This window comes from Amborella trichopoda, chromosome 5 (assembly GCF_054954075.1).
Source record: "Amborella trichopoda isolate Santa Cruz 75 chromosome 5, AtrichopodaSantaCruz75HAP2 v2.0, whole genome shotgun sequence".
Classification (NCBI taxonomy): Eukaryota; Viridiplantae; Streptophyta; class Magnoliopsida; order Amborellales; family Amborellaceae; genus Amborella; species Amborella trichopoda.
In genome coordinates, this window is record NC_142340.1 from 38010490 (window position 1) to 38022822 (window position 12333).

Consider the following 12333-nt stretch of genomic DNA (forward strand, 5'->3'; position numbering starts at 1 on the left):
TAAGAGAGGAAATTATCACAAATATACCTTAATTTTCGTCGATATAGAAAAAAATCCTTAACTTTCATAAACCTTGTCCCCACCCTTTTTGTTCAATTTTGGGTATTTTGTTTTTACCAAAATAACTTTCACGGTAAACCTACCCCTGTTATATGTGGTTTTAAGTACAGTAAAAACCCACCTTTGTTATACGGCCCTCCAAATACCGTAAACCCTTTTCTCATGTTTATATTTATCTCTTTCATCTCTCTAATTCCTTTTATGTTTATCTCTTCTTTTTTTCTAATTCTTTTTAATATTTTTCTCTTTCATCTCTCTAATTCTTTTTAATATTTTTTTCTTTCATCTCTCTAATTCTTTTTACGTTTATTTCTTCTCTATCTCTAGTTTTTTTTAATATTATATTAAAAGGGTGCAGTTAGCATACAGATGCATCCGTAGCTATAAAGGTAAGGTGCACCTTCAAATTTTATCATCGTATATAATTTTGATGTAAAATGTTCTTAGGATTATCTCAAAATTTATTTTTATATCTAATTATCAAATTTTAAATTTAAAAAATGGTTAAAATCAAGTAGATCTATAAACATTTGAAAATCATGAAAATGGATGTTGTAGATAATATGTTGTAAAATGCATTATTTCTGAGACTTAAATCCTTTTTATTTTTCATGGCCATACATCTCGATGTCGAGATGATTAATCAAAAGGTTTTTCAACATTAAAACTACCTTTTTCGATGGATTTTGAAGTGCATCCGTAGCTCTAAATTATAAGTGTGCAACCTTATATAAACTTTTTCCATATTAAAATGAATTAGAGAGAGAAAGAAGAGATAAACATAAAAATAATTAGAGAGATGAAAAAGATAAAAAAAAATAGAAGGAGAAAAGGGTTTACGGCATTTCGAGTGCCATATAATATTGGTTAGTTTTTACGGTACTTAAAATGCTGTATAACATGGGTGGGTTTATGGTACTTAAATGTTGTATAACATGGCTTTGGGTTAGTTTTTATTGTACTTAAAGTACTGTAATTACTGTACCGTGAATGTTATTTTGGTAAAAAAATGTGTGGGCGAGGTTTATGAAAGTTGAGAGGTTTTTTTTCTAAATAGACTAAAATTAAAGTATGTTTGTGATAATTTCCCAAAAAACAAAACCCAAAACCGTCATAAAGAGAGTGAGAATGTGGGACAAAAAGGATGTCAATTTTTCCTGATTAATAAATGCAATTTAATATGAACCGAAACTGTGGCGACAGAGAGAAAGATCTTGTGGGGACGGGAAGAGAGAGTGGGGGGATTTATAGAGGCAAAGCGAGGAAGAGACACATAAATTTAGAGAGAGTGGGAAGCAAATTGAGAGAGAGAGAACGAGAGCGAGATGAAAGATTGAGGAAAAATTGGGGTTTTTTAAGCTAAAGTTTGGTCCGATGTTTGAAACATGGGAGTGGGGGCAAACTTATCAAAAAAAAATTGAGGATTCGGTCTCTCTTGGAAATAATGGCCCATATCTAGGCCATTTATCTTAATCCGGTCCGTACGTAAATTTTCTAAAATTGAAGGTAGACCCTTCAAAAAAGAAAATGACGACCCCACCCTTTCCTTATTTCTATTTTTTATTTTTTGACAGTCTTAAGGAAAAAGTTTATATAAGAATGCAACTTTATAATGTAGAGCTACAGATTCACCTCAAAAATCCATTGAAAAAGGTAGTTTTAGTGTTGAAAAACCCCTTGATTGATCATTTCGACATCAAGATGTATGACCATAAAAAATAAAAAGATTTGTAAGTCTCAGAAATAGTGAATTTTACAACATATTATCTACACCGTCCATTTTCAAGATTTTCATATGTTTATAGATCTACTTGATTTTAACCATTTTTGAAATTTTATAATTAGATATAAAAATAGATTTTGAGATAATCCTAAGAACATTCTACATCAAAAATATATACCATGATAAAATTTGAAGGTGCACCTTACCTCTACAGCTAGGGATGCATCCGAATGCGAACTGCACTGCATTTTTAATGTTAATAAAAAAGGAGAAAATTACGTAAATATCCATTTTAGTTTTTGTTATTACCAAAATGCCAAATACTTTTCGTTATTACTGATATGTCTCTTTTTTGGGCTTCATAACTATATTTTTTTAAAAAAACGAAACTACCCATTTTCGATTTTTCAAAAACCGAAATCAGACCTATAAAGGATTTGAAGATTATGGACATTGGGCTTAGTTCAATGGACGATTTCATTGACCCAATTGATAGCGGTAGAGAGAGAAAGGGATAGAGAGAAAATACACAAAGGATCTACAAAAGAGAGTAAACTTTTCGGTTTTTGAAAAATTGCAAAATTAAAAAATCAAAAATTTAAAATTTTTGGTTTTTTGAAATCAAAATGGACCTGATTACGGTTTTTGAAAAACCGAAATTGACCCGATTTCTGTTTTTGAAAAACTGAAAATGGGTAGTTTCGTATTTTTTTTAAAAAAATTGTTATGAAGTAAAAAAAATGGACATATAAGTAATAACGGAAAGTATCGGTATTTTGGTTAATAAGAACTAAAACAAATATTTACGTAATTTTTCAAAAAAAATGGAATGCGAGGTTTTCTAACCCCTAGAGGTGTCGTTCGAAAGCGGCCTCTCTATATCTCTCTCTCTATTGGATTTTGAAAAACCGAAAATAAATAGTTTCGTCTTTTTTTTTTTAAATTGTTATGAAGTCCAAAAAATGGACATATTGGTAATAACGGAAAGTATCGGTATTTTGGTAATAACGGGAACTAAAATAGACATTTATGTATTTTTTTAAAAAAATGGAATGTGGGTTTTTCTAACCCTAGATGCGTGGTTCGAAAGCAGCCCCTCTCTCACTCTCTTGGTTTTTGACAAACCTAAAATGGGTTGTTTCGCCTGTCTTTTTTTTAAACGAAGTTCAAAAAATAGACATATAAGTAATAACGGGAAGTACCGATATTTTGGTAATAAGAGGAACTAAAATAGATAAATACGTAATTTTTCAAAAAAAATGGAATGCGGGTTTTTCTAACCTTAGATGCGTGGTTCGAAAGCGGCTTCTCTCTCTCCATTTTTTAAAAACCGAAAATATATAGTATCATCGTTTTTTTTTTAAATTATTATGAAGTCCAAAAAATAAGTAGATAATTAATAACAAAAGTGTCGGTATTTTGGTAATAAGGGGAACTAAAACGGTTATTTACCTAATTTTTTTTAAAAAAATGGAATGTGGGTTTTTTTAACCCTAGACGCGTGGTTTGAAAGCGGCCTCCCTCTCTTTCTCTCGCTCCTAACTCAAAACCCCGATCAAGCTGCATTTCGCGCGTCTTTGGTCTTTACTCTTTACCGATTGTTCTTGCATAAAGAATTGGGAGAGGTTCACTTTCGTTCTCTCTCTTAACCTGGCAGTAGCCATGGTTTCGCCTAAGCTTCTCCTCTCCACAGTGGAGTCGACATTGCTCTCCTCCTCTTCTGCAACTTCGCTCCAGAGACTTGAGCTCATGCACACCCTTCGCTCCTTCTCTTCTGCCCTTCAATCCCTACTCTCCTACCCGGTAACCCCATGAATCTCTCTCTGTATTATTGTTGTCAGTTGTTTCATTTTGTTCATTTTTTCAGAGAATGATTTCCATGGTGGTTTGAGACTTCAATGTCTCTCTCTCTAGGTATCTTATTTCAACTTTTGGGTCATTTAATACTTCTTCTTCCAGGGAGTGTTGAGAATGGTCTCCATATTACCTTTGGGCTCTCTCTCTCAAATTTTTTGGGGTCAATTAGTTCCTTCTTAGAGGGAATGATTTCCATAGCACCTTTGATCTCCCTCTTCTCTCTCTTCACCAATTTCCTTTTTGTTGTTTTGTTTTTTTTACAATTGTTTGGAGTAGTTTAGTTAATTTGTTTGACAAAATGGTTGTACTAGTATTATTGGAGTTTGCTCAATTGTTTATTTATTGCAGGGTCCCAAGGCTTCAGATCGAGCACATGTTCTCTCTAAGGAAGTGAGACTTCCAGACGCATCGATCATCACCCTCGATGGCCAAGATGTTCAAATTGTTGGTTCTTCATCTTATTACCCACACACCCACTCTCTCACTCTCTCTCTCTCTCTCTCTCTATCTCTTATGCTTATTTTAACTCTTTCAGAAACATGGTGTGCCATCCATGAATATAATTTGAGTTTATCGGCTATTTGACTCAGGTTATAAAGCTGAGTGATGACCTGAACCTTAATGAGATCGATTCTGTTGTTTTATTGGTTTCTGCTCATCAAGAGGTACCCTCTCCTCATGTTCAAGATTAATTCAGTGCCAAATTATAACTTCTACGAATTGTTTGTTGTAGATAAAATAGTATAATATTTTATCTAATCTCTACCACTGTGGTATTTGCTCATAAAAGAAAAAACTACTGTGAATTATTATGTCATCCGTTTTCTTTCTAGTGGGGTTTATTTGGACGAGAGCCATTGGAAATATTACGTCTTGCTGAAGGACTATGGTACACTGAGCGAAGGGCTTTGCTAACATCGCTATACACACTTATGCGGGTACTCGTTTCCTGTTCAAGTGCTTCAATATTTATTTAAGGATGGGGCTTTGGTGCATGGACTGACGCACTCTACTCAAGTGAGGGCTTCTTCCAAAATCATCTTATAGATGAACTTTGGGGCTCAAATTTAATGGGTCAATAATTTCGACCACCGCCGTCATGAATTTTTTTAAAAAAGTAAAATAAAATTGATGATTTAAATTCTTTTTTCATATTGCTGTTGGACAGTCTACTTTAATTATTTCGTATTCATATACTTTAAGGTTTAAATTCCATTTTTTTTTTTTTTAAGATTCATGATCATGGTGGTTGAGATTCTCACCCTATGAAATTTTGGATCCAAAATTCATATCTCAGATGGATTTTGGAAGGAGACAACACACTAACTTGGTCGCACCAACAACCTTTTCCTTTATTTAAGAGTTGGGTACTAATATCTTATGTTATCTTTACAGTTCTCATTTTGTTGTCTAGCTTACTTTTTACTATTTTTTTGTTTTTGTAACTTGGTTCTTTATTCAAAAAGTGGTTGGATCTTGTTACAGGCTGTTGTTCTGGATCAGGGTCTTGACACTGATCTGGCAAGTGACATACTACAATACTTGGAGGATTTGTTAAAGTCAGGACTTCGACAACGTTTAATAAACCTCCTCAAGGTTTGTTTTGTTTTTCTTTTTTCTTGTTTTGTTAATCAATCTTCATTGTAAGTGTTTCAGTTTTTAGTTTTATTTATTTCTCTTTCTCATTTTGCTCAATGAAATTAATGGTCACAACTGCATAGATGTGTCTCTATTCTTTCACTATAAATTGGAGGCTCTAGTTGAGTTTTTTTTTTTTTTGAAACTGTTACCATTGCCTGTAGTTGAGTTTTTGGGGCTCAAGCTTGACTTCTTTCCTTGAAGATATAGCCAACGAATGTATGCTGCAAATGAAATATGGAATATCTTTTGCTCTTGTAGGAAAGGAAACGAATGAAAGCATGAGGGAAAACTCAGGTCAATTAAATCAAGTTGGAATCACATGGTGATTGGCTGTCACTGAACATTTTGAGTGATTTGATCCATGTGCTAAACACTAGAATTTTCATATGCCACACACTTTACTTGACTTCAAGGAAATAGGAAAGTACTTGTAGCATAGCATTTGGTATGCATATTGCATCTTAGAATAAAGTTGATAATTTTTTGTTTTGATATATATGAATTTCATAGGGATTTCCCTGATATATTCGGGTAGCATGAGTTTCATCCAAAACCTAGCTTTTAGAAAACCCTCTCTCATCGTTCGCTCAAAACCTAAAATAGGCCCATTAGGGGCTTGAAACCCAGGTTTGAGTGAAAAAAGGTGCTAAACACCCCCACTTCAAGGGAACTTGGGTTTTATAAAGCCCAGGATATGAATGGGCTGTTTGTACTATACTGGTTATGATAAATTAACACATGACCTTGAAGCACCACCCAATTTTTCTACACAGAGCTGGTGGTGAGCATAAAGCGAACTATTATTTCCCTTTTTACTAAACAATACCATGTGCTTGTGGCATGCAACTATTCATGGAAATGGTGTCTCATTTGAGGCTCACCTTGGAAAACAAATTGAAACCACCAAATACATGCGTAGAATATATATTTTTGTCCCTTATGTAAAAACAAAGTGATACACCTACATCAGGGGTCAGCATTGTGCCCATATCTCTTTGTTTTAGTTTGGACGCCTAAAATATGAGATACCATGTGTATGTTGTTTGTGGGTGATATATTTTTGATCGACGTGACTAGAAGTGGCGTCAACGCAAAGTTAGAACTTTAGAGGAATGCTCTAGAATGTAAGGGTTTTAAAATTAATCGGACTAAGACAAAATATATTGAATGTAGGTTCAGTATTAATAGGAGTAGAAACGATGAAGTAGTTAAGATTGGTGGCCAATAAATACCTAAAAGGGTGTTTTTGATATCTTGGGTCGATAATCCAGGAAAATGGAGTGATTGAGGAGGATGTCGTACATAGATTTAGAGTTGAGTGGGTAAAGTGGAGATGTGCAACATGAGTTTTATCTGATCACCGCATATCAATGAAGCAGAAAGGAAAGTTCGATAGGACAATTGTGAGGCCAGCTTTGCTTTATGGGATGGAATGTTTAGTGATTAAGAAATAATCTACCTATAAGATGAGTGTAGCTAAGATGAGGATGTTCAGATGGATAAGTGGTAAGACAAGAAAGATGAATACATTCGAGGGAGCTTAGGTGTGGCTTCAATAGGTGATAAGATGACGGAATGTAGACTAATGTGGGTTGACCACGTGCAGTAGACCCAATACAAGCAATTTCGTTCAAGTAGAATGATCTAAAAGGTCAAGGGGTAGGCCCCAACGGACATAGATAGAAGTAGTGAAAAGAGATATGGGGACGTACAGCCTTACTGAGGGTATGGCTCTTGATTGAGTAGAATGGCAGAATAGGATTTGTGTAGTCGATCCCAAATAGTTGGGATAAGGCTTAGATGATGATGTAAAAACTAAGTGATATACAATATGTGTTTTAAAAAGCGTATAGCTCTGCTTAGAATGGGCACCTCATGCTCGAGGCAGCCCAAAGAAAAAGGAAACAGGGGAGGGGGGGTTAGTTTTGACACAAAAAAGCCCCATCATTTTGTGATATAGAGTGAACTAGCTTTAGCTTTTTACTGAAGAATACTGTGTGCTTGCGGCATGCAACTATTTATTGGAGGCTGTCTCATTCGAGACTCACCCTTAGGAAACAAATTGAAACCACTAGATAGATGACCAGTATGTATTTTTTGCCCTCTATGTACATACAAAGTGATATGCAATATGCGTTCTAGAATGCTTGTAGCATTGCTTAGATAGGCGCCTTATGCTTGAGGCAGCCCAAAGAAAAAGGAAGGGGGGAATGTTTCAAGCAACCAAACCCCACCCCCCCCCTCCCCATTTGTGTGTGTGAGAGAGAGAGAGAGAGAGAGAGAGAGAGAGAGAGAGTAACACACCCACAAACCCCAACATTTTAACTGGTTCCATAGAGAGATTAAAAAGAGAGAGGACAACACATGCACAACACAAAAAACACATGCAACAGAATTTCTCTCTTTTCTCCATCACACACCACACCACATATGCATAACATAATCTGTGTGTATGTCTCCCACTACACATGCACATAGAGCGCAACACATTTATATACAGACATACATGCAAAGACTACTAAGCAAGCGCCTTCGCCAAGGTGCTAAATGCCTACCTAGGCAGTGCATAACTGTGTAAGTACCTGCCTAGTAGATCCCCGCTTGGACCTTGGTGGGGCACCAAGGCCCTTTCATGCCACCTAGGCATGCACCTCTTAGTACACTGTCTGCTATTAGGGTTAGTCATAGTGAGTACACTGAAGCTATCATCATTCCCCATTACTCATATTTAGCTTTCTAGGCCAATGAATGTGTTAAGATGTTTGATGAGTTTGTGACTATCTCTCTCTCTTGACATGTTGAGGGTGTTGGTCCATCCAACGCATAGTTACGGGGATAGGGATCCGAACCTAGACTGGTTTGGGGATTGGATCAGAAGAGATGGATCTTGAATGGCTAAAAGGTCCCTAGGTTCAGGATCGTTATCCCTACATTCCAAAACTTAGGATCAGAATCCCAATAAGTTGGGGAACTCAATCCCAACTTCTGGAGATTGAATAATAAATTCTATAGGTCGGAGCTCCATTTGGTTAAAAATCGAGGTCCTCAAGTTTATTTAACTGGGGCCCTTAAGTCTGGAGCACATTCCATTAATTATGATAAAAAATTAATGGATTTACAAAGATATTGCCAAAAATTTAAGGAATGCATTTGTTTTGTAATGATTTAATATTTTTTATTCCTTTGAGTGTTGTTTATAGATTAATTAAGTTATAATTTTTTAAAGAAATTGTAACCATTAAGTAAATAAGAAAATCAAATCCCTATATAGTATTTTAATTTTTTTAATTCTTTTTGTAGTTTACGACTCTATGTAACATAATAACAATCATGGCCATCCTTCTATGCTGAATAATGATGGATTAAGTTCAAGATTACGGTAACTTGTGATCTGTTAAAGAGCCCAAAAGATACCACTATAAAAAATTATGTGTGTGACCAAAAAATGCAACTAATATATTATATAATGCTTAAAAGTGTTAACTAATTGTGAAAAATAGCTCTTACTTACATTAAGTTGAAGGTCAAGGTTCTAACTCTTGACCTATTAAAGAGGTCCAGAGGGACAGTAGAGTGTACTACTAAGGGAATCTTAATCCCACATTGGTGGTACCTCAATTCACCTATTAATCCTGACAGGAAGGGTTGAGATCCTAGAGTTCAAAAAATCGTACGGGAACAAGATCCCCTCCTTGGAGTGCAGGAGCAAGCTTCATCAGCGGGATTGACCCCTTGGGAGATCTTGGTTATGTTATGAGGACCTACATGATTGTGTAAACCTGTGATCAGGCTTGCCTAGGGGATCCGCAAAACTGATTTTCCAGCTAATAGTAAGAGGGTGTATGTTATGTCCTTAATGACTTGCTTAGGCTGGTAAGGACCAGTGGTCCTCATGCCTTTCCATCGTGGGTATGCCCTTGAGATACATTGGCCGAAACAAGACATATGCAAGCCGTTGGTGAAAGTCTGGATAACTATATTTTGAGATCCATAAAAGGCACACCTTTTTCCTTGTGTACACTACAACTTTCATTTGACTTAGTTCACAAGTAATCTTGAAGTAGTTTGGACAGGAAGCCACCTTAGAAATATTAGAGGTGTTTAGGTTTCTCCTTTATTCTGAAAACCGCTAATGGATTGTAGAGGTCTTCTTCTTTTTCGATAAGGCAATTCTGCCTTGGATAGTTTTGAAGTTGTAGAGCTCGACAATAGCTTTCCAATGAGTGTTCATACGCCCAATGCCCAAATCGGAGTTATGAACGGGAAGTTATGGCCTAGAAGTTGGAGTCCTTAGTATGGCCCTATTTGGTTGCACGAAATTGCAGATATCTGTGCTCCGCCTATTGGAGCGGTCTGCCTGTTTGGAACATAGATAAATGCTATTTCTTAAATAGGTGGGTTTCACTGCGGCTGGAGCTTCCTAACGGAGCAGTCGACCCGTTTGGAAGTGCAAATAACAGCTATTTCTTAATTATCAGGGTTTCACAACAATGGAGCTCCCTACTGGAGCGGTTGGAGGTAAAAGGCTGTTTGTATGCACGAATAATCACAGAAATGTTTATAGTACTACTCCCACAGGGATGAAAACCTTTCTAGAGTAATGTTTCTCTTGTAAAGGTAAAGGCCATTGTTGACATGCCCCTGCCGAGAAAACTTGAGGAGTAGAGACTCTCACCTCCACCACTAAGAAAGGGTATTGGCCTTCTGTTGCACAGCCAAGTTCCATTTTGCATATATGTCTACTCCAACCTCCATAGAATCCTATTGGTGAAGCCAAATGGCAGTTTTGTCTCCCAACACATAGGTATTTGAGTTCCTTCACATTTTGGTACTTAAATGAAGAAAATATCTCTGTTAAAGTGTCTGGTCCAGAACTGGTTATTCCGTCAGGACAATAGAGTCACTGATTGCTAGTATAATGAGAGGCAGGTTATGTTGGCTGGGCGTCACTTCCATGAAGCAAAGTGAGGCCACATGGCTCTTAGGAGGAGCAAAGCGAACCAAGTGTCTCTTGCACACATGACTAACAAGAAAGAACAAGGGGCCTCCTAGAAGTTAATAAAGTGGTGTGGCGAATCCACTTTAGGAGCTTAAGGACTGAGGCCAAGGAGGATTCTGTTTTGGGCTCTACTCCAAGAACTCTCATTCACCATAAGGAGTGTTATGCACCCCCACACCGTGATATTTGCACTATGTTCCCCAAAAACCATATGCACGAAGCACTACATAAGTGCACTTAGTACTCAGTCTTGTGTACTGTGCACCTTGCACAACAGAAATTACTCAATGTGCACTATGCATATCCATGGCGATGTTGTAATTACCCAAAAAAAAGTGTAGCAATGTTGCCTGCACTTATGACGAGCGTTGTGCACCCATAGACCGTGCAATTTGTACTACATTCCCCAAAACATATGCGCACGAAGCACAACATAAGTGCGCTTTGTACTCAGTCTTGAGTACTGTGCACCATGCACAACACAAATCATTTAATGTGCACTATTCATGTGCAAAGTGTAGGCGTTGTGCCCGCACTTATGGCGAGCGTTGTGCACCCATGCACCATGCAATTTGCACTACATTCCCCAAAACACATGCGCATGAAGCGCTACATAAGTGCACTTTGTACTCAGTTTTCTGTGTACAACACAAATCACTCAATGTGCACTATTCATGTGCAAAGTGTAGGTGTGTTGCCTGCACTTATGACGAGCTTTGTGCACACGTGCACCATGCAATGTGCACTATGCTTTCCACAACACATGCACCGTGCAAAAACAACACATGCACCGTGTATTATGCACAACATAAATTGCACTTAGTACTCAGTCTTGTGTACTATGCACCATGCAAAAGCAAATCACTCAATGTGCACTATTCATGTGCAAAGTGTAGCATGTTGCCCGCACTGATGAGCCGCACTGTGCAACCACGCACCGTGCGATTTGCACTACGTTCCCCCTTCCCCCTTCCCCAGCCCCCCAAAACCCTTTCTCCCCCTTTTCGGTGAGTTACGGTGCGTATGTGGGCACATCCTGTTTTGCAATGCGCCATCTGGTGCATACTGCATGAGGCAGCCTCATATACGGCGATGCGGCTGCATTTTAAAACAATGCTCGGGCATGATCCATATGTGAAGCTATTGGGCAGTGCTTTCTAGTCAATAGTTGTGACCGCGGTCCTTTCATTAGATGTTTTCCAGGTCTCAGCTCTATGATCCAATTGAGTTGTTAGTAATTCTTTGCAACCTGAAGCTCGATGGTGGAAACCTATCTGCTATGGGACAAAATGAGCTGATCAAGAATATGTAACATATCCTTAGAGATTGATATTCGCAAAAATAATCCATCTGTTCCTGCCATTCTTTTACAACTTCATGCTTTCTCACCTGATCGTTTTTTTTTTTTTTTTGTAAATATGTTTGGCGTCATATTCAACTTGTAATGCCATTCATTAGTTCTGTTGAATTTCTGTCTGTTCTGTTTAAAATCTAAGAGCAATATAGACTGTTTGTGTTTTCACACATTGCTGTGGAAATTTTTCTAGTTGACAAGTGAACTTAGCAATAAGCTGATTATGCTGTTTTAAAGTATAGTGAACATCTGCTATCGCAGTTTATTATTGGTGCTTTCTGAAGTTAATATATGCTAGCACGTCTCTGTTGCCATTTGTTGTAGTCTTGTCAAGTGATTTACAATTAGATCCTGTATTTCTAATGCAGTGTTGTATGCGTCTTGTCTCTATTTCTCTGATACTGCAAATGTGTCTCTGTATTAGCTCATTTTATTCTTCTATGTTTAAATGTGAGAGATCTATCTAAATGGGATGTGGCCTTGCTGTGTTAGGAACTCAATCGGGAAGACCCATCTGGCTTAGGTGGGCCTCAAGCAGAACATTATATTCTTGATTCAAGAGGTGCTCTTGTGGAGCGCAAAGCTGTTGTATTAAGGGAGCGTCTAACTATCAGCCATTGTCTTGTCCTCTCTGTCCTCATTCTTCGAATAAGTAAGGTTTTCTTTAATCCTGGTCATTCTTCTATTTTAAGAAATTAG

The 12333-nt window shown here is 37.2% G+C and overlaps 1 protein-coding gene across 3 annotated transcripts in view; it reads left to right on the plus strand.

Annotated features, from left to right (window-relative positions):
* The first annotated feature begins 3253 nt into the window (after nucleotides 1-3253).
* EMB3142 (nuclear pore complex protein (DUF3414)) overlaps nucleotides 3254-12333 on the plus strand; it is a 76477-nt gene continuing 67397 nt past the window's right edge. Inside the window, exons 1-6 of one of the 3 annotated variants that reach the window (XM_088866535.1) lie at nucleotides 3254-3586; nucleotides 3989-4084; nucleotides 4231-4305; nucleotides 4474-4578; nucleotides 5126-5236; nucleotides 12127-12286. In XM_088866535.1, coding sequence (XP_088722661.1) covers nucleotides 3446-3586; nucleotides 3989-4084; nucleotides 4231-4305; nucleotides 4474-4578; nucleotides 5126-5236; nucleotides 12127-12286 — 688 coding nt within the window. In that variant the 5' untranslated portion in view covers nucleotides 3254-3445. The remainder of the gene's footprint in view (nucleotides 3587-3988; nucleotides 4085-4230; nucleotides 4306-4473; nucleotides 4579-5125; nucleotides 5237-12126; nucleotides 12287-12333) is intronic. The other 2 variants (XM_088866536.1, XM_088866537.1) reach the window with 2 other exon arrangements.